Source organism: Scyliorhinus torazame, chromosome 15 (genome assembly GCF_047496885.1).
Source record: "Scyliorhinus torazame isolate Kashiwa2021f chromosome 15, sScyTor2.1, whole genome shotgun sequence".
NCBI lineage: Eukaryota > Metazoa > Chordata > Chondrichthyes > Carcharhiniformes > Scyliorhinidae > Scyliorhinus > Scyliorhinus torazame.
In genome coordinates, this window is record NC_092721.1 from 185,134,810 (window position 1) to 185,160,813 (window position 26,004).

A 26,004-nucleotide genomic window follows, 5' to 3' on the forward strand; every position below is an offset into this window, starting at 1 on the left:
AGCCCTTGGAGAGCGCAAGTGGTGGTAGTCCGGTCCGGGGAGAAGAAACGGATGGTCGTGGATTATAGCCAGACCATTAACCGATTCACGCAGCTTGATACGTACCCCCTTCCTCGCATTGCGGAAATGGTAAATCGGATCGCCCAATACCGAGTCTTTTCCACGGTCGACCTCAAATCTGCCTACCACCAGCTCCCCATCCGACCAAAAGACCGCCCCTGTACTGCCTTCGAAGCAGCCGGCCGGCTCTTCCACTTCCTCAGGGTCCCTTTGGTGTCACAAATGGGGTCTCCGTCTTTCAAAGGGCGATGGACCAAATGGTGGACCAGTACGGTTTGCGGGCTACATACCCGTACTTGGACAATGTCACCATCTGCGGCCATGATCAGCAGGACCATGACGCTAACCTCAAAAAGTTCCTCCAGACCGCCCGAGCCCTTAACCTGACCTATAACGAGGGCAAATGCGTTTTCCACACCACCCGGCTGGCCATCCTCGGCTATGTCGTGGAAGACGGGGTCCTAGGTCCCGACCCCGACCGCATGCGCCCCCTTAAGGAACTCCCTCTCCCCCGCAGCCTCAAGGCCCTCAAACGGTGCTTGGGGCTTTTCTCCTATTACGCCCAGTGGGTCCCCAAGTATGCGGACAAAGCCCGCCCACTCCTAAAGACCACCACTTTTCCCCTCTCGGCTGAGGCTCAATTGGCCTTCAACCGCATCAAGGCCGACATCATCAAGGCCGCCATGCACGCGGTGGACGAAACCATCCCTTTCCAGGTAGAGAGCGATGCATCAGACATCGCCCTGGCTGCTACCCTCAATCAAGGAGGCAGACCAGTAGCGTTCTTCTCCCGAACCCTCACCGCCTCCGAGGTTCGACACTCTGCAGTTGAAAAGGAGGCACAAGCCATTGTGGAGGCTGTGCGGCGCTGGAGACACTACCTCGCCGGTAGGAGGTTTACCCTCGTCACCGACCAACGGTCGGTCGCCTATATGTTCGATAACACGCAACGGGGCAAAATAAAAAAACGATAAAATTTTGAGGTGGAGGATCGAACTCTCCACTTACTCGTACGATATCAAGTATCGTCCAGGGGAGCTCAACGAGCCCCCAGATGCCCTGTCCCGCGGCACATGCGCCAACGCGCAGGAGGACCGCCTGCAAGCCATCCACAATGACCTCTGCCACCCGAGGGTTACCCGGCTCGTCCATTTCATCAAGTCCCGCAACCTACCTTACTCAACCAAGGAGGTCAAGGCCATGGTCAGGGCCTGCCAGGTCTGTGCAGAGTGCAAACCGCACTTCTATCGGCCAGACAAGGTTCGGCTCGTGAAGGCCTCGGGCCCCTTTGAGCGACTGAGTGTGGACTTCAAGGGGCCCCTCCCGTCCACCAGCCATTATGCCTATTTCCTCACCGTCATCGATGAGTTCTCCCGTTTCCCATTCGCCATTCCCTGCACTGACATGACCTCAGCCACGGTGATTAAGGCACTGCACAGCATCTTCACCCTGTTCGGTTTCCCTGCTTATATCCACAGCGACCGGGGTACATCGTTCATGAGCGATGAACTGCGTCAGTATCTGCTCAGCAAAGGCATCGCCTCGAGCAGAACGACCAGCTATAACCCACGGGGAAACGGGCAGGTGGAGAGGGAGAACGCGACCGTGTGGAAGGCTGTCCTTCTGGCCCTGCGGTCGAGAAATCTCCCAACTACCCGCTGGCAGGAGGTCCTACCCGATGCCCTACACTCCATTAGGTCACTCCTCTGCACGGCCACAAATGAGATCCCTCATGAGCGATTGTTTCTCTTCCCCAGGAAGTCTACCTCCGGGGTCTCGCTTCCACCTTGGCTGACGGCTCCGGGACCTGTTCTTCTCTGGAGGCACGCGAGGAGCCATAAAACGGACCCCCTAGTTGAAAAGGTCCGACTGCTCCACGCCAACCCCAGTTACGCCTACGTGGAGTACTCCGACGGCAGGCAAGATACGGTTTCCCTCCGGGATCTGGTGCCCGCTGGATCCCTCACCACAGACGCCCCTTCCTGCGCCGCTCCCCTGCAGGACCCGTCGCCCCCTACAACACACCCCCTTCCGGCCCTACCACCCGTTGGTGAGCTCCTACCGTGCGCCCCTCTGATGCTTTACACACCCTTTACACACCCCGCCGGCGCCGGCTCCGCTACCCCCGGCCCTGCCTAGTTCCTCTGCCCCGACCCGGACCGAAGCTCCGACCGCTGTGCTCCCGGATGTGCCCTCAACCGGGACGTCCGTGCCCGCCGCACCACCGCCCGAACTGAGGAGATCGAGGAGGACGATCCGGCCGCCGAGACGGATGGACCTATGATGGCACTTCACCCCCGCCGGACTCCTTTTTAAACAGGGGGTGAATGTGATGAACGGTTACTGCCTTATCATCATGTAAGGTGATGTCCCCTTTAAGATCAGGGTTGGAACCCTGGGGACTCCGCCTCTGGCTCCACCCATCTGGGAGCCATACATAAAGGCCTGCCTCATGGTCTGTATAGCAGTCAGCTCTCGTCCAAATCTGTAGCATAGTTATTAGCCTAATAAAGCCTTCTTTACAGTTTAATCTCCAAGCATCATTATTGAGGGTACTGCCAAAACAGAATCGAGTAACAGCTCACAACACTGACCCATCTACAAGATGCAGCCCCAAACAACCGGCGCCTACAGATAACATCCCATTGCCCCACGCTTCCCCCACAAAACCCAAGCCACACAAAAGGAGCCGTTCTTCTCCTCGTACATTACGCAGGCCACAAGCAACTTGAGACCAGGGCGAGCAGTAATTAGGTCGGCAGTTTCATTCTCAAGCAGTTCCACACAATAAATAACAAATCATTACTCAAAGCTACTTTTCAAAGCCCATCAATCTCGCAGTAAGAATTAGGTCAACATTATCTTAACTCATGAGGGCACAAAACACTCCCAACTGAAACGGAGAGAAGGCTGTGGAATTCTGACAAAGAAGCCATTTTATTGCTAATGAAAAGGATACTTGTGATCAAAGCTGTACCACAGCCTGAAGAGCCATGCACTTTCCTGCTTCGTCCTGCTGGTCCTTTCAGGGTGTGCAACGTCCTAGAGGAAGGGAACAAAAATACATTTTCACTGAGGTTAAATACCGACACATTAAAGAGAGATCGGCGCCGTTAAATTGACAACGGGCGGGATTTCCCCCCCCGCGACCTCTTTCCCGGCAGCAGAGGTGGTTCGCCATTGGCCGACGGCAAGGCCGGAAGATCCCACTGCGGCATCTTGCATGGCCCGCCTTTTCCGTCGTCAGGGAACCCGGCGGGGCGGGGGAGGGGGCTGGCCGTCACGGTTGGCAGGACAGGGAGGGTCAGAAAATCCGGCCAGCCGTGGATAGAAAAACAATCCTTCGGGATTTCACAAGAGCTGCAATTTGAAATAATTTGATGGCCAGGCAAAGAGTATCACACCATGTGTGCCCTGTGGTGTTCTTTGTGTTGCTTATTTCAGGATGGTGTTCACAAAGACAACAGAATAGCTTGAATTTAAACAAAGCTACAAATTTATTAACACTACTAACTTGGATTCGACAGGTACTCCTAAAGAATACACAGTTGATTAATAACATTTAAACTAACTCATCTACAGCTAATCTCACTACTGATATAAACTATGATCTGCTCTCACTTACACGATCTGTTCTTCTGTCTCCCAAGCTAACTACTGCATACACACTCTCAAAGCTTAGCATCACAGCCTTATATAGTTGTAACTGTAGCTCCCTCCAGTGGCTACTCTAGACACTTCATTAACCCTTGCAGATCTTACAGTTATGACAATACCACATGCCCCTCCCACCGAGGAGGTTTGAAGGAATGGTTTTGGAATGAAGCAGGGACATTACAAGCTGTTCCCGACGGGGTAACAGGAATGGATGCAAGAGGGAAGAAATAAAGAGTGAACACCGTCAAGGGGATCGAGTGGCACCAGTGGAGCAATAATTGGAGGGGTCATCGTGAGCAACAATGGAGCAAACGTTCCAGTTTCGGAAAGATGCAAAGGCATTAGAGGGGTGCATTCACGAGAATGGTTCTAGGATGAGTGGTTCCAGCTACATTTTAAAAAAAAAATTTGTTCATGGGACGTGGGAGTCGCAGGCTGTGCCAGTATTTATTGCCCAACCCTACCTTGAGGCAGTTGAGTCAACCACGTTGCTGTGGGTCTGGAGTCACATGTGGGCCAGATCAGGTAAGGATGACAGATTTCCTTCCCGAAAGGACATTAGTAAACCAGATGGATTTTTTTGACAATTGACAACGGTTTCATGGTCTTCATTAACACTTTTAAATTCCAGATTTTTATTAAATTCAAATTTCACCATCTGCCATGGCGGGATTCGAACCTGGGTCTCCAGAGCATGACTCTGGGTCTCTGGTTCACTAATCCAGTGACAATATCACTACGCCACTGCCTCCCCACATGTATAGATAGATTGGAGAAACTGGGGCGGTTCCCCAGAGAAGAGACGATTAACAGAAGATTTGATAGAGGTGATCAAATCACGAGGGGTCTGGACAGGGAGAAACTGTTCCAATTGGTGGAAGAATCGAGATCACCGATGTAACGTGACTGGCAAAATAAAAACTGGATAATTGACGGAAGAGAAAATATTTGCTGGAGTATGCGGGGAGTGGTAGCTCTTGTAGAGCGACAGCACAGACACAGCAGGACAAATGTCTGCCTTTTGCACAAAATACAAACATTTTCTGATTCTATATGAAGGTATGAGAAGATAACCAGGAGCATGTAGCTAGCTGAAGAAATGTCTGTCAGTGGTGGGGCAAAGTAAGGGTGGGGAGGGGGAAGGTGATCAAGAAACCCGGGTCTAAGCAGTGGAGAACACTTGGGAGAAATGTCGGGCTTGTGGGGTATAGAGCTAATGAGGGAAGAGGTCGTGCAGTGAATTAATGTTTCTGACTGGAATCCTATGTCGGCAGGGGTCTGGTGGAGACCAGGATATGGACCAGAAGAGCTTTGCCCCAGTTGGAATTTTACACAGCAAGAATGGGCGGGCAGCAAGGGTATGGAAAACATGATGGGGCAGTAAAACAATGGCTTCAAGTGTTTCAAATATTTAGCCACAGGAAACTGAAGTTGATGCAAAGACTGGATGTTACACAAGAGGTTAGACTGTGCAGAGGCAATAAAGTTTAAGTGTGGAAGTAAATCACCCTCGAACCCGAGGAACTGCCCAAGAAGAATAAAGCAGGTGACTGCGGTGTTTGGAGAAGGGCAGCTGAGTTTTGTTAGTGTAAACGTGGAGGCTGGCTCCATGGGCGGGATTTTCTGCCCTCCCCGTGGTGTGTTTTGTGTTGGCTGGTGGCGCGATCTTCCGGTCCCACAGTTGTCAACGTTGGGAAGTGCGTATACGTGGCACGTGTTGGGAACTGCGCACGTGCGATGCGCATTGGGAGTCGCATTGCATCGCCTGGGGATGTCGGCGCTTGAGAATAAGTGCGGATTTTGGAATAGTTTGGTTTTTGGAATTTCGGATAAGGGATGCTCAACCTGTATGAACAATTCACTAAACGGCAATCAACTAGCTCAGAATTCGTACTCCATTTGTCCACACACGTCTTCAAAACCGCAACTATAAGAATGGATTGACTTCACATTACTGCCACTCATTTAGTTCCATCGCAGGGGAATATCTGGAATATTTACAGCGCCGCTGGAAGTCAGAGGTAGAATTTTAAACTCGCTTCAACATCTATTATTAAAATCAATTTCCTTTGAAGTATTTGAAGGAAAGGAAGAAAGAATTCCCAATCCCGATGTCCAAATAAATTATGGAAGTGCCCCCAGTTGCGCTGGAAATGTGTCAAAGTCTGTTCTCCCACACGATTGGTCGAATTTCTCAGACACCTGAAGTAGACCCAAGTGAGATTGAAGTTGGGTTGTATTTAACTATGGTTTAGCCACTTCCTGCCCCCTTCAGTTCTGCCATCCTGGTAAATGATTAGAAATGGCAACATGAACCCAGGCATCATGAGGGACCTTTCTCAAGGTCCCTCATGGTAGACTAGTAAAAAAGGTGAAGTCACACGGGATCAGGGGTGAACTGGCAAGGTGGATACAGAACTGGCTAGGTCATAGAAGGCAGAGAGTAGCAATGGAAGGATGCTTTTCTAATTGGAGGGCTGTGACCAGTGGTGTTCCACAGGGATCAGTGCTGGGACCTTTGCTGTTTGTAGTATATATAAATGATTTGGAGGAAAATGTAACTGGTCTGATTAGTAAGTTTGCAGACGACACAAAGGTTGGTGGAATTGCAGATAGCGATGAGGACTGTCAGAGGATACTGCAGAATTTAGATTGTTTGGAGATTGGGCGGAGAGATGGCAGATGGAGTTTAATCCGGACAAATGTGAGGTAATGCATTTTGGAAGGTCTAATGCAGGTAGGGAATATACAGTGAATGGTAGAACCCTTAAGAGTATTGAAAGTCAAAGAGATCTAGGAGTACAGGTCCACAGGTCACTGAAAGGGGCAACACAGGTGGAGAAGGTAGTCAAGAAGGCATACGGCATGCTTGCCTTCATTGGCCGGGCATTGAGTATAAGAATTGGCAAGTCATGTTGCAGCTGTATAGAACCTTAGTTAGGCCACACTTGGAGTATAGTGTTCAATTCTGGTCGCCACACTACCAGAAGGATGTGGAGGCTTTAGAGAGGGTGCAGAAGAGATTTACCAGAATGTTGCGTGGTATGGAGGGCATTAGCTATGAGGAGCGGTTGAATGAACTCGGTTTGTTCTCACTGGAACGAAGGAGGTTGAGGGGCGACCTGATAGAGGTCTACAAAATTATGAGGGGCATAGACAGAGTGGATAGTCAGAGGCTTTTTCCCGGGGTAGAGGGGTCAATTACTAGGGGGCATAGGTTTAAGGTGAGAGGGGCAAGGTTTAGAGTAGATGTACGAGGCAAGTTTTTTACGCCAAAGGTAGTGGGTGCCTGGAACTCGCTACCGGAGGAGGTGGTGGAAGCAGGGACGATAGTGACATTTAAGGGGCATCTTGACAAATACATGAATAGGATGGGAATAGAAGGATACGGACCCAGGAAGTGTAGAAGATTGTAGTTTAGTCGGGCAGCATGGTCGGCACGGGCTTGGAGGGCCGAAGGGCCTGTTCCTGTGCTGTACATTTCTTTGTTCTTGTTCTTTGTTCTATCAAGCGGTTTGATCGTCCAAATAAAGCAGTAGTATTCTGGGCTTTATTAATAGAGTCATAGTGTGCAAGAGCAAAGAGGTTGTGCTGAACTTACACAAGATACTAATTAGTTCTCAGCTGAAGTATTGTGCATAGTTCTGTGCGTCACACTATAGGAATGATATGAACGCATTGGTCAGAGGTTTACAAGAATGGTTCCAGGGATGAGGAAATGAGAAACTTCAGTTAGGAAGGCAAATTGGAGAGGTTGGGACTGTTTTCCCTGGAGAAAGGAAGATTAAGAGTAGATTTGATACAGTTGTTCAAAGTCATGAAGGGGCTGGACACAGCAGCTAGGGAGAAACTGTTCCCACCTGTAAAAGGATCAAGAACAAGAGGGCACAGATTTAAAGTGATTTGCTGAAGAAGCAAAATGTGATGGGGGATAAAACCCAGAGTGATTCGGGCCTGGAATGCACTGCCTGGAAGCGCGATGCAGGTAGTTTGAATTGAGGCATTCAAGAGGGCATTCGACGATAATTTGAATAGAAACAATGTGCAGTGATGTGGAGGAAAAGGTAGGGGAATGACACTAAATCATTAAAAAAAAAAAATTTAAAATAAATTTAGAGTACCCAATTTTTTTCCAATTAAAGGGCAATTTAGCGTGGCCAATCCATCTAACCTGCACATCTTCTTAGGTTTTGGGGATGAGACCCACACAGACACAGGGAGAATGTGCTAACTTCACACAGACAGTGACCCAGGGCTGGGATGGAATTCAGATCCTCAGTGCCATGAGGCAGCAGTGCTGACCACTGTGCCACCCAATTAAGGGGCAATTCAGCATGGCCATCCACCTATCCTGGACATATTTGGGTTGTGGGGGTGAGACCCACGTAGACACGGGGAAAATGTGCAAACTCCTCACGGACAGTGACACGGGGCTGGGATCGAACCCGGGTCCTCGGCGCAGTGAGGCAGCAGAGCTGACCACTGCACCTCCGTACCGTCCTCAAATGGCACTAAATCATGATGCACACGCGAGCTGGTGCAGACACGATGGGCCAATTGGCCATCTTCTGCGTCATAACAATTCTGTGCTAACAACTGGCTCAAAGACTTGGTGATTGGCGTCTATTAATCACAAAACAGCAGAAATTGATAGCATTCCTATCAGACTAAGTAAGAGTATATGTGAATCTATACGTGGAAGTATATCGCCTGTGCACATATTGTGTATATGATGTAACACTCAATCTCCTGTAAAAGTTAGCCCTATGACTTTCGGCCTACAAACATGCAATTTTAAAATATATCTCATTCAAAGTTTTCAGTGGACAAACTGTGTTACGATTATCAATTATTCACCGAATGGCTCATTAATCTAAAGGCTCGTGTGGAAACCTGGAGATCTTCCCTCCGCCAATTCAAGCGGCAATTTCCCAGCCATTCGACAAGTTAATATGTACCACATGATCTATCACAAAGCCCTCAAGAAAGATGGACAGGTTTACAGCTCAATTTAAACCGGAGAGGAAAAACAAAACCCGGGTGGCCGAATAGGTTCACGAGCAGAGGCCACATGGTCATCTTATCTCCCGAGGAGCCTGCCAACACCAGGCCCCCAGAAGAGCAAAAGAAAGATGGTTTTTCAGAATTCAAGGCCGGTGCAAGTTGCGGCAAAAGGCTCAATTTAGTACTCCAAATGAAAGCAAAGTTTTCACAGCATCCGCCGCCTGAACACAACGATAGAATTGCCAAATTCCACCCGCTATCCAGGGAGAGAAGAGTGCATATTGATTGGACTGCAATGGAGTTATGGATAAACGCCAATGAGGTTCGACATGTTGCCAAACAAAGACTTTTACCAAGACTGGCGATAAAAACATCCTGGTAAAGATGGCCATGTTTAACCTCTTTTGCTTCACATCCCTGTACTTAACAAAAATCCCATCCACCTCCGTCCTGAATATTTTACTTGATCTAGCATTTTGTTGGGAGCGTTCCAAATTTCAAGTACACTTTACATGGAAAGAGTTCTTTCAGATTTCCTTCCCAGCTCCCGAGGCTCTAATTTTAGGATTGTTTCCATCTGGTTCTGTGCACCACAGCCTCGGCAGGGGAACTAGCTCCTTCACATCAACTCAATCAAAACCCTTAATAATTTTAAAGTCTTAGAGTAGATTACCCCTCAATCTCCAAATCATGCCTCCTTGAATCCTCTTGCTTTGTACTTGACTCTTTGTAGGTTTTAGATTTTTCCCTCCGGCAATTCCAGCGGCAATTAGAATTCAGGGAAGGAAAACTGCCTTCCGTATCTGGTCGGGGCCCATGCCATTGTGAATTACCCTTCAGCTGCCCCAGCAGGCCACTGGGTGGCAAGGGAAATCCGAGACGAGCAACGCAAACCAACCTAGTCAACAACACTCGTGTCTCGAGGGGGAATGAAGGTAATGAGAAAGAAAATGTAACAACTGTAGGTCCAAACGTTTCCACCAACCACTGCAGATGGAGATGGAGAATGACAGCCAATGATCTGCCTGCCAATAACGCCTTGGTGCACCATCTTGGGGCTTAGGCCAATGGCAGGAAGTCACGACCTTCGATGGAATGTTATTCAACACCGTTATTGGAAAGAGCTCCGTACAGGAAACCTTGGATTCTGTTACAAACCCCACAACGACCACGGGAGAAACCATTTTTAATCCTCCCCCGTGGGACTCGTGGAAGTAAGAGCTGCCAGGAAGGGGGTTGAAGCCAACCACCCGAGGCTGGTTAGGAGTAGAATAAAAGCAGGTCCAACCCAGGGTGAGACTTCTCCTCCCAGCGAGGTCTATCCTGGGAGTGAGATGCTATGTTAAGCACCAACTCGTAAATTTGCAAATAGATTCATCTTTGTTAATGACAGCTTCCTTATGAGTTATTAAAGATTCAAATCCAACTCAAGCTGAATTATTCATTATGTTGCCAGGCTGCTCTTGATTCCTTTGTTTAATATTTCTTAGAAAAGGGGTTGAATTCCAGTGGCAGCTGTGTAGTGAGCCGTCGCGCATTTGGTAGCTCCCGCTCAAGGTGGTATTTTCTGGTCATTTCTCCGTCTGAGGAGCGAGGTTTTGGATGGAAAGAGACGTAGAAGAGCCAGAAGAAGGTATAACTCCTCTGGTATAGCTGGTGGATGGATCCACAATCTAGCATTGGCGAGGGAGCTGAAGGGGTTTATGGAGCGCATGGAGGGGGGGGGGGGGGGGGTTCCAGGGGGAGTGTGTTTCAATTCAGGCACACAAGGAGAAGGCAGAGCGGGTGGAGGTGGCAAGGCTGGTGGAAGAGATTCTGAGAGTGGACAGGAGGTATTCGGAGGCCCCGGAGGCGGGGCTGCTGAAGGAGAGGCAGAGGCACCAGATGGAGTTTGGATTAGTGTCCACGGGGAAGGCGGTGGGGAAGTTGCGGATGGCCAGGGGGGCAGTATACGAGTATGGTGAGAAGGCGAGTAGGATGCTGGCCCACCAGCTGAGGAGGCAGGAGGCGGTGAGGGAGATTGGTAGTATAAAGAATAAGACGGGAAAGGTGATGAATGTGGACGGCAAGTTGTTGGCTTCATGAATTGAGGCTAGGACCAAACGGGATTTGTGAAAGGGAGACTGTTGCCGACAAATGTGAGGAGGCTGCTTAATGCGATTATGATGCCTCCAGAGGGGCAGGAGGTGGCGCTGGCGATGGACGGGGAGAAAGCTTTTGTCCGGGTGGAGTGGGAATATCTGTGGGAGGTACTGGGGCGGTTTGGGTCCGGTTGCTGTACAAGGCACCAGTCGCAAGTGTGCGGACGAACCGGGTGAGCTCGGGATATTTCGAGCCGCATTGCGGGATGAGGTAGGGGTGCCCGCTCTTCCCGCTGCTTTTTGCCTTAGGCTATAGAGCCATTGGTAATGGCGCTAAGAGCGTTGAGGGATTGACGGATCTGGCTGAGGGACTCGGAGCCCCCGAAAGCGAGAGTGTGGGTGAGTGACCTGGCAGAATTCCTGAGGCTGGAGAAAGTCAAGTTCGTCTTGAGGGGGTCGGTCGATGGATTCACCCGGAGGTGGAAGCCATTCATTAACTTCTTTGCGGAGGATTGAGGTGTCAGCAAAAGGGGCGGGCGAGGAGGAGAATGGGTGTTGATTATTTATAATGTTGCAAGATTTTACTTTTCCTTCGGTTTGTTTTTTATGAAAATGCCCGAACAAAATATTAAAAAATATATGTGTATCTTAGAAAAGTATTCAGATAAAACTAAAATGCCCCCCACACACGGTGTTCAATCCCGTACCGTGGGAACAGCCGTGCCTTGCCACACCCGATAAAAGGGATATAAAAGCAGTTTACAATAAAATCTGTTGCATTAGGGTCCAGTTCTTTCTAAATCACAGCCATAATAAGGTTAAATCTTGCCCATCAAAGTGTTCCCTTTAGTACTGTGCTGCCAATTAGTGAATACGATTGGGAACGAGGCCGAATATAGAAGATTCAGTGGGGTAGTGAAAAATCAAAGAGAGAGGGTGAAAAGAGACTGGCAGCCAACATAAAAGGGAATCCCAAAGTCTGCTACAGGCAAACGAACAGCAAAATGGTGGTATAGTGACCGATTAGGGACCAAAAGGGGATTTATGCACGGAGGCAAAGGGAATACACGAGGTAGTAAATGAATACTTTGCACCTGTCTTTACAAAGCAAGAAGAGGACGTAATCAGACACTAGGAGGATTTAAAATTGATAAGGAGGAGGTATTAGATAGGCTGTCCATACTCAAGCTAATAAAACAGCAGGACCGGATGAGATATATCTAACGATACTGATGGAGGTGAAAGTGGAAATTGTGGAGGCACTGACCATCATTTTTCAGTCTTCCTTAGACTCCGGATTGTCCAAGAGGACTGGAGAATTGAAAAAGGATGTAAAGATAAGCCTCGCAACTATAGGCCAGTAGGTTTAACTTTGGTGGAGAGGAAAATGTCCAGAAACAATGATCTGAGACAAAATTAATAGTCAATTAAGGGAAGTCAGCATTGATTTCCTAAAGGAAAATCACGTTTGACTAGGTTGCTGGCGTTTTTTTGAAGAGGCAATATAGTGGGTTGATGCGGGCAATGCTGGTGATGTGGTGTACATGGGCTGCCAAAAGGCATTTGATACAGTGTCACACAACGGACTTATGGAATAAAAGGTAGAGTAGCAACCTGAATATGAAATTGGCTGAGTGACAGGAAACAGAGTAGTGGTTAATGGATGTTTTCCGGACTGGAGGAAGGTTTATAGTGGAGTTCCCCAGGGGTCAGTGTTGGGACCCTTGCTTCTCTTGATATATATTAATGACCCCCGACCTTGGTGTCCAGGGTGCAATTTTAAAGTTTGCGAATGAAATGAAACTTGGAAGCATTGTGAACGGTGAGGAGGGTGGTGCAGAACTTCAAAAGGACATGGGCAAGTTGGTGGAATGGGTGGACAAGTGGCAGATGAAGTTCAACGCATTGAATTGATTCATTTTGGTAGGAAGAACATGGGAGAGACAACATAAAATAAAGGATACAATTCTAAAGGGGATGTGGAGGGGAACCGGGGTGTATAAATCATTGAATGAAGGTGGCAGGACTGGTTGAGAGAGTGATTAATAAAGCATACGGTATCCTGGAGTACAAGAGCAAGGAGGTTATGTTGAACTTCTTTGAGGCACGAGTACAGCCTCAGCTGGAGTATTGTATCCAGTTGTTGAGGGCGGAGCACACGTTTGGAAGAATGTGAAGGGATTGGAGAGAGTGCAGGAAAGATTCACGAGAATGGTTCTCGGGATGAGTACATGAAGATAGATTGAAGAGGTTGGCACTGCTTTCCTTCGAGGGCAGGTGTGATGGAGGTATTCAAATCACGCGAGGTCTGGACAGAGAAGGTTGGGAGAAACCGTGGAAAGGATCGAGAAAGACAGGGCAGAGATTTAAAATAATTGTCGAAAGGAGGAAAAGCGACATGGAGAAAAAGGATTTTCACACAGCAAGTTTGGGACGCACTGCCCACGAGTGTGGTGGAGGCAGGTCCAAACACCGCATTCACAAGCAAATTCGACCGTTATCTGAAAAGGAAGAATGGGCAGGGTTACGGGGAGAAGGGGTGGCATGAGGTGAATTGCTCATTCGGAGAGACAGTGCAGGCCACGATGGGATGAATGACCTTCCCCTGCGCTGTAACAAATCTGTGAATTGCTGGGAATTGAAAGAACGGTAACAATCCATGACTAACAAGGGAGCCAATAGGTTATTGGGCTTGGCAGAATGTGGAGCCGAGGCAACAAACACATCAGCCATGACATGGCAGAGCAGGCTCAAGAGGCCGAAAGGCCTATTCCTGCTCCTAACTTGTATATTTGAATGTTAAAATGGAACACCAGTAAAACATCAAGGAATCACCGTAAATACAAAGCAACACAGTCCACATTTCAACGCATGGTAATCTACTCTGCTTCCATCACAGAAGACGATGTGATCTCGCTCATGGGTTTAAAAGAAATTCCGTGCAAGTATATTATGAGGTTAAGAGAGATAAGAGGAAGCCAATAGGAAGGTACGGTTATCGCTCCTGGATTACTTACGCCTTGCATCACTTGGAAAGTGTCCGTGTTGGGAGCTGGATCCTGATCCGGATCAACGCCGACTCTGAAATGAGAGGGGGGAAAACGGGGGACAAAATAAGTAAGGAGGCAAACAGAACTGAAGGCGGGTTTGCAATATCTCCAACTCTCTGATCGCTGGACAGGGACTGAAACATCCAGTCTCCACTTTTAAAACATGTCTGGCGGGTGACAGGTTTCAACAAGACAGGCCACAAAATGTCTCTTTTGGAAGAGGAGGACAGTTCGCTGGGTAAAGCGTGAAGGGGGCGAACGACGTGGCCGCTCACATCTGGTGCCACCGCCTGGAAATTTGAAACCCCAATGTCAACCAAATAGTAGAGATGCAAAATAATGTTGCACCGGGAGTGATTCAGGGTGGGTTGCAGGGAAATGTTTCTGTCGCCCACAGTAAACAGCGGCATCTTTTAAGAAAGTGGCTCTCAATTTTGAACATTCTGCGGGATGCTGACACAGTCTCCCAGATATTAGTGAAGATTAAGGAGATGTTAATTTCGCTCCTCTATGAACGGACCAATACTTTTCTTTTGAAGCCCCCCCCAGATCATTTAGTTTGTGTATGGATGTCACACTGCGCTGTCGGAGGTCAGACTGGAGTTCACTGCCAAGCACAGGGTTAACACTATCCAAGTAGGGATAGTGGCACGGTGGTTTCTATTCATCAGGCTCAGACACGCAAAGCAAGACACAAACAGAAGCACACGCAGCTCCCTTCCGAACACCTCCCAATTTCCCACCGTCTGCAATTAGACAGCCCCTTGGATCTCTGGTGGTCCTTTGGACAAATGTGATGCATTATAACTACTCCTTAATTTCTCTGTAACCTGCAATAGGCTTCAGGGAGGAATAAGATAAAAGGTTGGGATTTTCCAGTCGTGGCATCGTTGCTGAAAAATTTGGAGATTGGCCAAAGTCGATTGGGCGGTACTTTCCCGCCAAAAAATAAATTGACTTTGGGCTGGACCGCTGCATATCCATTGGTTGGTTCAACCACGACGGGGCTGGAAAACATCAGTCAATTGACCTTTGACCGCTCTCCAAATTTTCCCACGCTGCCCGGGTTAATGCCCGCCACTGGCGGGTCTGGAAAGTCCTGTCCAAAGTGTTGTCAAGGCCAAGACAACACTTCCAGTCGAAGGAAATCCCACTTCAGTGCAAGAGGACCCCAACTTACCAGTGAGTTTGCGAAGAGGGAAATATTGGGTTTTAAAACTCCATGCAATCCTCAGGAATCAATACAGCAGCATTCCCGACGCTAATCAGGTTTGCACCACTCTCGCTTCCAGAGTCAGAAAGTTCATAGTCTCATCCCAAAGACTTGAACACAAAATCTCGGCAAACTCTCCGTTGCTGTACTGAGGTAGTGCTGCACTATCAGAGGTGCCCTCTTTCAGATAAGGGCACAATAGGAGCAGGAGGTGACCATATGTCCTCTCGAGCCTACGCCACCTCTACATTATGATCATAGTTGATACTCAGCCTCAATTCTGCCGCAAGTAATTAGGAAAGATAAACGGAATGTTGTGGTTTCTTGTGCGGGGAATTTATTAGTTATATTCCTTGCCTTTTCCTCCAAGACAGCCAGATATGTAGTGTTAACAAAGAACATAAAAATAAGTTGAAATCAAAATTTATTTTACACTACTAAACTAGATTAGGTTCGCAAACTTTACTAAGTAACAGATAGTAAACTAATAATATTGAATCTGTAGTACAGTAATCAATATTCTCTCTATTAAACTACACTAACTTTTAAAAAATATATATATTTTATTGAAATTTTTTTTCCCCGAGCAACATTTTTCCCGCTTACAAAGCAAGCGAAACGATAACAGTAACAAAACAGAAATTTTTAAACTTTTTAACAATAATAATAATAGTAGTAATAATATACAAGTAACAAAACCTCGTACTCTATTGACCTATACTCAACTGCCTCCCCCCCCCTCCCCCCTCCCTGGGTTGCTGCTGCTGGTCATCCGTCTTCCCTCTAACGTTCCCCTAGGTAGTCGAGAAATGGCTGCCACCGCCTGGTGAACCCTTGAGCCGATCCTCTCAGGGCAAACTTTATCTGCTCCAGTTTAATAAACCCCGCCATATCGTTTACCCAGGCCTCCAGTCCGGGGGGTTTCGCCTCCTTCCACGAGTAGGATCCTGCGCCGGGCTACGAGGGACGCAAAGGCCACGACATCGGCCTCTTTCACCTCCTGCACTCGCGGCTCTTCCGCAACTCCAAATAGAGCTAACCCCCAGCCTGGTTTGACCCGGGCCTTCACCACCTGCGAAATCACTCCCGTCACTCCCTTCCAATACCCTTCCAGTGCCGGGCACGCCCAAAACATATGTGCGTGGTTTGCCGGGCTCCCGCCACACCTCCCACATTTGTCCTCCACTCCAAAGAACCTGCTCAATCTTGCCCCCGTTATGTGTGCTCTATGTAGCACCTTAAATTGAATCAGGCTAAGCCTGGTGCATGAGGAAGAGGAATTTACCCTGCTTAGGGCATCAGCCCACATACCCTCCTCTATCTCCTCCCCTAATTCTTCTTCCCACTTTCTTTTTAGTTCGCCCACCGACTCCTCCCCCTCTTCCCTCATCTCTCTATAAATCTCTGACACCTTGCCCTCTCCGACCCACACCCCTGAAAGCACCCTGTCCTGTATCCCCTGTGTCGGGAGCCGCGGAAATTCCCTCACCTGTTGTCTAGTAAACGCCCTCACCTGCATATATCTCAAGAAATTCCCCCGGGGTAACTTATACTTTTCCTCCAGTGCTCCCAAGCTCGCAAAAGTCCCATCTATGAATAAATCTCCCACCTTCCTAATTCCCAACTGGTACCAGCTTTGAAATCCTCCATCCATTCTTCCTGGGGCGAACCTATGGTTGTTCCTGATAGGGGACCCCCCACCAGGGCTCCCCGCACCCCTCTCTGACGCCTCCACTGTCCCCATATGTTCAGTGTTGCCGCCACCACCGGGTTCGTGGCGTACTTTTTCGGTGAGAACGGTAGCGGCGCCGTCACCAGCGCCTCTAGACTCGTCCCTTTACAGGACCTTCTCTCCAGCCTTTTCCACGCCGCTCCCTCACCCTCCATCATCCATCTACGTATCATTGCCACATTGGCGGCCCAATAATAATCTCCCAAGTTCGGTAGTGCCAGTCCTCCTCTGTCCCTACTGCGCTGAAGGAACCCCCTCCTTACTCTCGGAACTTTCCCTGCCCACACAAAGCTCGTAATGCTCCTATCTATTTTATTAAAAAAGGTCCTGGTGATTAAAATAGGGAGACATTGAAATACAAATAAGAACCTCGGGAGGACCATCATCTTAATTGCTTGCACCCTGCCCCCCAGCGATAAAGGCTGCATGTCCCACCTCTTAAAGTCCTCCTCCATTTGTTCTACCAGCCGTGTCAGGTTAAGTCTGTGCAAGGTTCCCCAGCTCCTAGCGATCTGAATCCCCAAGTATCGGAAGTTTCTTTCCACTTTCCTTTGCGGTAAGCCTTCTATCTCTCTACTCTGGTCCCCTGGATGTATCACATATAGTTCACTCTTCCCCATGTTTAACCTATACCCCGAAAATTCCCCGAACCTCCTCAAGATTCGCATAACCTCTATCATCCCCCCCCGCTGGGTCCGACACGTATAGCAATAGGTCATCCGCGTATAATGAGACTCGGTGTTCTTCTCCCCCTCTAGTCACCCCTCTCCATTTCCTGGAGTCTCTCAGCGCCATGGCCAGAGGTTCAATTGCCAGCGCAAACAACAATGGAGACAGCGGGCATCCCTGTCTTGTTCCCCTATATAATCGGAAATACTCCGATCTATGTCGACCTGTAACTACGCTTGCCGTCTGTGCCCCATAAAGTAGTCTAACCCAGCGAATAAATCCGTTCCCAAACCCAAACCTCCTTAACACTTCCCATAAATACTCCCACTCCACCCTATCAAATGCCTTCTCTGCGTCCATTGCTGCCACTATCTCTGCCTCCCCCTCCACTGAGGGCATCATTATCACCCCTAATAGCCGTCGCACGTTAACATTCAATTGTCTCCCTTTTACGAACCCTGTCTGGTCTTCGTGCACCACCCCTGGGACACAGTCCTCTATCCTCGATGCCAGCACCTTTGCTAGCAGTTTGGCGTCCAATTTCAATACTGAAATAGGTCTATAGGACCCACACTGCATCGGATCTTTGTCCCTCTTCAAAATTAGCGATATCGTCGCCTCCGACATTGTCGGGGGTAGTGTCCCCCCTTCCCTGGCCTCATTGAACGTCCTCACCAACAACGGGGCCAACAAGTCCACATATTTTCTGTAGAATTCCACCGGGAACCCGTCTGGCCCCGGGGCCTTCCCTGCTTCCCAGTCCCTTAATAACCTCGTCCACCTCAATCGGTGCCCCCAGGCCTGCCACCGCCTGCTCCTCCACTTTCGGGAACCTCAACTGGTCCAGGAACTGCCGCATCCCCTCCTCTCCCTCTGGGGGCTGAGACCTATACAGTTCTTCATAAAAGGTCTTAAACACCTCATTTATCTTTCCTGCCCTTCGCACGGTGTCTCCCCTTTCACCCCTAATTCCTCCTATCTACCTCGCTGCTGCCCTCTTTCGCAGTTGGTGCGCCAACAGGCGACTAGCCTTTTCCCCATATTCATACCTCCTCCCCTGTGCCTTCCTCCACAGTACCTCCGCCTTTCTGGTGGTCAGAAGGTCAAACTCGGTCTGGAGTCGTTTCCTCTCCCTGTACAGCTCCTCCTCCGGGGTCTCTGCAAATTCCCTATCCACCCTTAAAATCTCCCCCAGTAATCTATCCCTTTCCTTGGCCTCTGTTTTCCTTTTGTGGGCCCCAATAGAAATCAGCTCTCCTCTGACCACCGCTTTTAGTGCTTCCCAGACCACTCCCACAGGGACCTCGCCGTCGTCATTGACCTCCAGGTATCTCTCGATACACCCCCTCACTCTTGCACACACTCCCTCATCCGCCATCAGTCCCACATCTAATCGCCAGAGTGTTCTCTGCTCCCTGTCCTCTCCTACTTCCAGGTCCACCCAATGTGGGGCATGATCCGAAACCGCTATGGCTGAGTATTCAGCTTCTTCCACCCTAGAGATCAACGACCTTCCTAGAACAAAAAAAATCTATCCGGGAGTACACTTTATGGACGTGGGAGAAGAAGGAATACTCCCTAGCCCTGGGTCTAAGAAATCGCCATGGATCCACTCCCCCCGCATTTGGTCCATAAACCCCTTAAGTACCTTGGCCGCTGCCGGCCTTCTTCCAGTCCTTGAGCTGGATCTATCTAGCCCCGGGTCCAGCACCGTATTGAAGTCCCCTCCTAAAATCAAATTTCCTGCCTCCAGGTCCGGAATACGCCCCAGCATCCGTCTCATGAACCCCGCATCGTCCCAATTTGGGGCATACACATTAACCAACACGACCTCCATTCCCTCCAGCCTACCACTCACCATTACATATCTACCTCCACTATCTGCTACGATGTTCTTTGCTTCAAATGCTACCAGTTTCCCCACCAAAATGGCCACCCCTCTGTTCTTTGCATCCAGTCCTGAGTGGAACATCTGTCCCACCCATCCTTTCCTTAGCCTAACTTGGTTCGCCACCTTTAGGTGCGTCTCTTGGAGCATAACCACGTCTCCCCTTAGTCCTTTCAAATGCGCGAGCGCTCGGGCCCTTTTTATCGGCCCATTCAGGCCTCTCACGTTCCACGTGATCAGCCTCACTGGGGGGCTACCTGCCCCCCTCCAGTGTCAACTAGCCATTACCTTCTCTAGGCCAGTCCCATATCCCGCCTCCGCGCTCCCGCTCGCTCCCCCAGCGTCACATTCCGCCCCCGACCACCTTCTCTTTAGCCATTTCCTTTTGGATTTCCGCAGCAGCAACCCCGTTGTCCCCTTACCACCCCCCCCCCCCCCCCCCCCCCCCGCTACATCCCTATCTAGCTTGATTGCTCCCCCCATATCACTTCCGTAAGTCAGCTGACTTCAACTGACCCCGGCTGCTCCTGCTCGCTCCTCGGCACCCCCGGTGTGAGGGAACTCCCATCTGCCTTGCGCCTGTTTTCCCGCCTTATTCTTTCTGGCGCGGGAACATCCCTTTACCTGTCCCGCCTCTTATGGCGCAGCTCCCTTTCCCCTCCCCCTCTCCTTCCCCATTCTCTAACTATGTCCCGCCTCTCCCCCCTCACCGGCGCCCACATTTCCCCAGTGTCCCCCCCCTTCCCTGTTTACTTCTCGATTAACTTTCACCATCTCATTAACAAAAACAATAACAACAACAATAACAGTTCCCTGCAGCATCAGTCCCTCAGTTCCGGTCCAGTTTCTCTTCATTGATGAAGGACCATGCTTCCTCCGCCGTCTCGAAATAATAGTGTCTCTCCTGATGCGTGACCCATAGTCTTGCCGGCTGCAGCATCCCAAACTTCACCTTCCTTTTGTGCAAAACCTCTTTGGCTCGGTTGAAGCTCGCCCTCCTTCTCGCCACCTCCGCACTCCAATCCTGGTAGATCCTTACCACCGCATTCTCCCATCTGCTACTCCGCACCTTTTTAGCCCATCTCAGGACCTCTTCTCTGTCCTTAAGGCGGTAGAATCGCACGATTATCGCCCTCGGTGGTTCTCCCGCTTTTGGTCTTCTCGCCGGGATCCGATTTGCCCACTCCACCTCCGTGGGGCCCGCAGGGGCCTCAGCACCCATCAGTGAGCTCAGCATCTTACTTGCGTACGCTCCACAGTCCACTCCTTCCACACCCTCCGGGAGACCTAGTATCCTAAGGTTCTTCCTTTGCGCTCCATTTTCAAGGGCCTCAATCCTGTCAGCACACTTTTTATGAAGTGCCTCGTGCGTCTGAGTCTTGACCGCCAGGCCCAGGACCTCGTCCTCAATACCTGACACCTTCTGCTCCACCACGCGAAGTTCCGTCTCCTGGGTCTTTAGAGTCTCCTTAAGCCCCTCAATTGCCTGTAACAACGGGGTCATTACCTCCTTCTTCAGCAGGTCCACGCACCGTCTCACCACCTCGCCCTGCTCAGGCCCCCATGTCACCTGTGGTTTCTCCGCCACCATTTTGTTTCACTCCCTCTCTCTCTCTCTCTGATCTTCTGGCTGCAGATTCTTCTGGCTGCAGCCGCCGCCGCCGGTTTTTCCCTCCGTCTTTCGGGGGGGACTCCCTTCCCTCGCGCCGGGTTTTACGGCTGTCCAAGTCCCCGTTGGGGCTCTTAAAAGAGCCCGAAGTTCCGTCGGAGCTGGAGCCGCCGAAACGTGCGGCTAGCTCATCCCTGCCGCAACCGGAAGTCTGAAACTACACTATAACTTGACCCCTTGCTATGTTTCTACAATGAAATTTCCCTCAGCTTCGCATCATCTTCGCCCAGAGAGATGCTGCTTTATATACAATAGCTTAGTAACGCCATCTAGTGCTGAGTTACACAGTTTCTGTTGTTAACCCTTTACTACACTTGTCCTATACATATCATTACAATTACATAAGTAGGGAGGTTATGCTTCTGTTGCACAGGGCACTGTTGCCACCACATCTGGAATGCTGTGCACAGTATTGGTCTCCTTATTTAAGGAAAGATGTAAATGTGTTAGAAGCAGTTCAGAGAAGGTTTACTGGACTAATTCTAGGAATGGGCAGGCTGTCTTGTGAGGAAAGGTGGGACAGGTTAGGTTTGTATCCACTGGAGGCGAGAAGAGGCAACTTGATGGAAGCCTTTAAGATCCTGAGGAGCTTCGACAGGGTGGATGTGGAGAGGAGGTTTTCTCTTGTGGTTAAATCTAGAACAAAATCTAAAATAAGGGATCACTCTAGACAGAGATGAGGCGAATCTATTTCTCTCAGAGGGTCGAGAGACTTTGGAACTCTCTTCCTTAAAAGGCGACGGGAGGAGAGTTTTCAAATATTGTTAAGGCAAAGCAAGATAGACTCTTGATTAATACAGAGGTGAAAGGTTATGAGGGGTCTGCAGAAATGTGGGTTGAAGTTACTGTCAGGTCTGCCATGATCTAACTGATTGACGGAGCAGGCCTCGATGGGCCGAGTGGCCTAATTCTGCTCCCAATTTGTACGGTCATATGTAACTACACCTTCCTGCGCACTCCCCATATCTCTCTATTCCCTGAGGCATCAAAAATCTAGCTTCCTCAGCCATGAATATACTCAACGATGACGTATCCACACTCCTTTGGGGCATAGAATTCAAAATATTCAGAACCCTCTTTGATGAAGAACTGTCTCATCTCAGTCCCAAATAAACAATCGCTCATCTAGAAACTGCGGGCCCTATGTTCTGGATTCCCCACCCGGGTGAAACAGCCACTCCGTGTCCAGCCTACCAAGTCTTCAAAATCTTGTATGATTCAATGAGATCCACTCTCACTCTTCTAACCTCGAGAGAATATAGACCTGATTGACTCGGTCTCTCATCACAGACAATGGTTGTATCCCAAAAATAAAGCCAATGAGCCGTCACCGTATCTCCTCAAAATCAATATATATTCTTCCTCAGACATGGAAACCAAAACTGCGTACTTAAAAAGCTGGGATTTGGGCGACTACTATTGGGCCGCCAATGTGGCGATGATCCGTAAATGGATGATAGAGGGAGAGGGAGCGGCGTGGAAAAGACTAGAGAGAAAGTCCTGTAAAGGGACGAGTCTAGAGGCGCTGGTGACGGCGCCACTACCGTTCTCACCAAAAAATTTTACCACAAACCCAGTGGTGGCGGCAACATTAAATATTTGGGGGCAATGGAGGCGACAGAGAGGTGTGCTGGGAGCCCTGGTGGGGTCCCCAATTAGGAACAACCATAGGTTTGCCCCAGGGAGGATGGATGGAGGATTCCAGAGCTGGCACCAGTTGGGAATTAGGAGGGTGGGAGATTTATTTATAGACGGGACGTTTGCGAGCTTGGGAGCGTTGGAGGAAAAGTATAAGCTGCCCCGGGGAAATTTCTTTAGGTATATGCAGGTGAGGGCGTTCACAAGACAACAGGTGAGGGAATTTCCATTGCTCCCGACACAGGGGATCCAGGATAGAATGCTCTCGGGGGTGTGGGTCGGGGAGGGCAAGGTGTCAGAGATATACCGAGAGATGAGAGAAGAGGGGGAGGAGCTGGTGGGCGAACTGAAGGGAAAGTGGGAAGAAGAGGTCGGGGAGGAGATAGAGGAGGGTCTGTGGGCTGATGCCCTAAGCAGGGTAAATTCCTCTTCCTCGTGTGCCAGGCTTAGCCTGATTCAATTTAAGGTGCTACATAGAGCACACATAACGGGAGCAAGGTTGAGCAGGTTCTTCGGAGTGGAGGACAAGTGTGGGAGGTGCGGCGGAAGCCCGGAAAACCACACACATATGTTTTGGTTGTGCCCGACACTGGAGGGGTATTGGAGGGGAGTGACGGGAGTGATTTCGAAGGTGGTGAAGGTCCGGGTCAAACCAGGCTGGGGGGTAGCTTTATTTGGAGTTGCGGATGAGCCGGGAGTGCAGGAGGCGAAAGAGGCCGATGTCGTGGCCTTTGCGTCCCTAGTAGCCCGGCGTAGGATTTTACTCATGTGGAAGGAAGCGAAACCCCCCGGACTGGAGGCCTGGATAAACGATATGGCGGGGTTCATAAAACTGGAGCAGATTAAGTTTGCGCTGAGAGGATCGGCTCAAGGGTTCACCAGACGGTGGCAACCGTTCCTCGACTACCTAGCGGAACGTTAGAGGGAAGATAGATGACCAGCAGCAGCAACCCAGGGGGAAGGGGGGGGGGGGGGGAAGTTTCATTTTATGTTATTTGGTTAGCTTACCATGTTAGTTAGTTACTCTTTATCAGATTGTAGTTATCATGTTACTTGTACTGTTAAATTTTCTTTATGTTTGATGTGTAAGGGGAAAAAATTGTGAACGAAAAATTTCAATAAAATATATTTCAAAAAAATAAAAATTAAAAAAATATAGAAAATAAAATAAAAAGCTGGGATTAATTGGTTTCCAGAGCCTCAAGTTTCTCTGCTTATATGAACTACTTTAAATTCCTCACTCTGATCAGTCCTTTGCTTAACCTCCGTTTCCAAGACGTTTAAACCAAGGATCCCTAAGTGGACTCAGGTGAATGGCGAAAGTGCGCAGTTTAAAGAAGAGCTGGAGGATTCTCCCATGTCCTGGCCAATATTCATCCCTCAGCTGAGACCAGCTTCTTTGGTCATTACCATATTAATGTTTGTGGGTGCTTGTATGCAAATTGGCTTTCCTACATTACAATAGTGACCAACTTCCAAAAGTACTACGTTGAGGTTGTCAAAGGCACCATAGGCGTAATTCAGTGGGGAAAGGTTAAAGTGCTGTCGCGAGTGCGTTTGGCAGGGTGTTCCATACTACTGCAAGGGTGAGATTCCACTATTCACCGGCACTGCCGCTCTTTTGTGCCTCGGGGGGTTTCCCCCCGCAGATGACACACTTTGGTTGGCTCCTCGCAGATTGGGGCGCCATTTTGACCAGCATCCCCAATCTCTGCATCCCCCCCCTTTCAGGCTCCCTCCCCCTGCCAGCAACCCCCCCCCCCCCCCTTTAATGGGCAAGGCTGACCCAGGCCCCAGGTACCTTGGCACTGCCAGCTGGGCAATGCCACCCGGGAAGGGGAGAGTCCCAGGGTATTACTACCTTGCCCTGTCCCCGACCAGCTTGGGGGGGGGGGGGGGGGGGGGTCCCTAAAGGCCTCCAGGCCCCCCCTCCCTGAGGTGCCGTCACGCCTGGTCCATATTTGTGGAATTCAGTGCTAAACGGCACCCTGTCGAGGTCTTGCAGGCGCCGCCGTTGACTCCCAAGTTCCGGGTGAAAGCCGAATGGCGAATGAGCCTATTGGCTAATTTAAACATGCAGATCTGGATCTTTCTCGTCGAGGGAGAGATCCAGGTAGCGCTGGACGGAGCAAGTTGGGTGACTTCTGATCGGCATGGATCCCGATTTGGGGTTTACGCGGGATTCACCCATTGCGCCCGGATCCGCACTAGGTGCAACCCGGTCACTGAACTACGCCCTCTCCCTTTCCTTTCCTCATTAGTAGTTCACTCATTTTACTTCCAGAAACAGATCATTTGGTTTGATGGGTTCAGGCCAGTGTTTGTGCTCCTCATCTTCAACACCCTTCTCCATCTAAAGCAACATTTCCGCCTTTTTTGTGGGATGTGGGCATCATTTATTGCCTCCCAAGTTGCTGCGGATCTGGGGTCACATGTAGACCTTCCCCAAAGGAACTTAGTTTTTAAAACAACAGTTTCATGGTCCAGATGTTTACTGAATTCAAATTTCACCATCTGCCCTGGCAGGATTTGAACCCGGGTCTCCAGAGCACTGCCCTGGGAATACTAGTCCAGTGACAATGCCACTGCATCACCGTTGACCCATTTAAATGGAACGCTGACTACTCCATATGGCAGAGCGTCCCAGATTTTGACCACCTCCTCGGTAAAGAAGCTTCTACCGAGTGCCCAATTGCATTTGTTAGTGTTAATCTTATGTTAATGGCCCCAGGTTGTGAACATACAATGCAGGAGGCCATTCAGCCCATCGAGTCTGCACCGACCCACTTAAGCCCTCATTTCCACCCTATCCCCATAACCCAATAAGCCCTCCTAACGTTTTTGGACACTAAGCAATTTATCAGGTCTAATCCACCTAACCTGCATGTCTTGGGACTTTGCGAGGAAACCGGAGCACCCGGAGGAAAGTAGACACGGGGAGAACGTGCAGACTCCGCACAGTGACCCAACGGGGAATCGAACCTGGGACCCTGGCGCTGTGAAGCCACAATGCTAACCACTCTGCTGTCACGCTGCCACTGCCCTACCGTGCTGAAGATAGTATAGAATCATAGAATTCCGACAGTGCAGAAGGAGACCATTCAGTCCTCGACCAAGATGGCAAAGAAAGCAGGATTTTGTTTTAAAAAGGTTGGCTGCAGAATGTTGCATTTTGGGAAATAGCGGTACGTAGGAAGTGCGAGCTTGACGCTGCTGGTGAGCTTGACGCTGCTGGTCTCAGAATGGAAAGAACTCCGGCAATGAACTCACTCACTCTTCACATCCTTCTAGTTCCGGGCCGTGAGCACTCCTGATGACGTCTTTACATTTTTATCAATATAAA

At 49.6% G+C, this 26,004-nt stretch overlaps 1 protein-coding gene across 3 annotated transcripts in view; it reads right to left on the bottom strand.

Moving 5' to 3' along the window:
• Positions 1-26,004, bottom strand: part of slc9a7 (solute carrier family 9 member 7) — a 205,973-nt gene that overhangs the window by 34,863 nt on the left and 145,106 nt on the right. For all 3 annotated transcript variants that reach the window (XM_072477258.1, XM_072477259.1, XM_072477257.1), the window contains 2 exons: positions 13,820-13,883; positions 3,020-3,102 (listed from right to left, as the gene is read on the bottom strand). In XM_072477258.1, the coding sequence (XP_072333359.1) occupies positions 3,020-3,102; positions 13,820-13,883 (147 nt within the window). The remainder of the gene's footprint in view (positions 1-3,019; positions 3,103-13,819; positions 13,884-26,004) is intronic.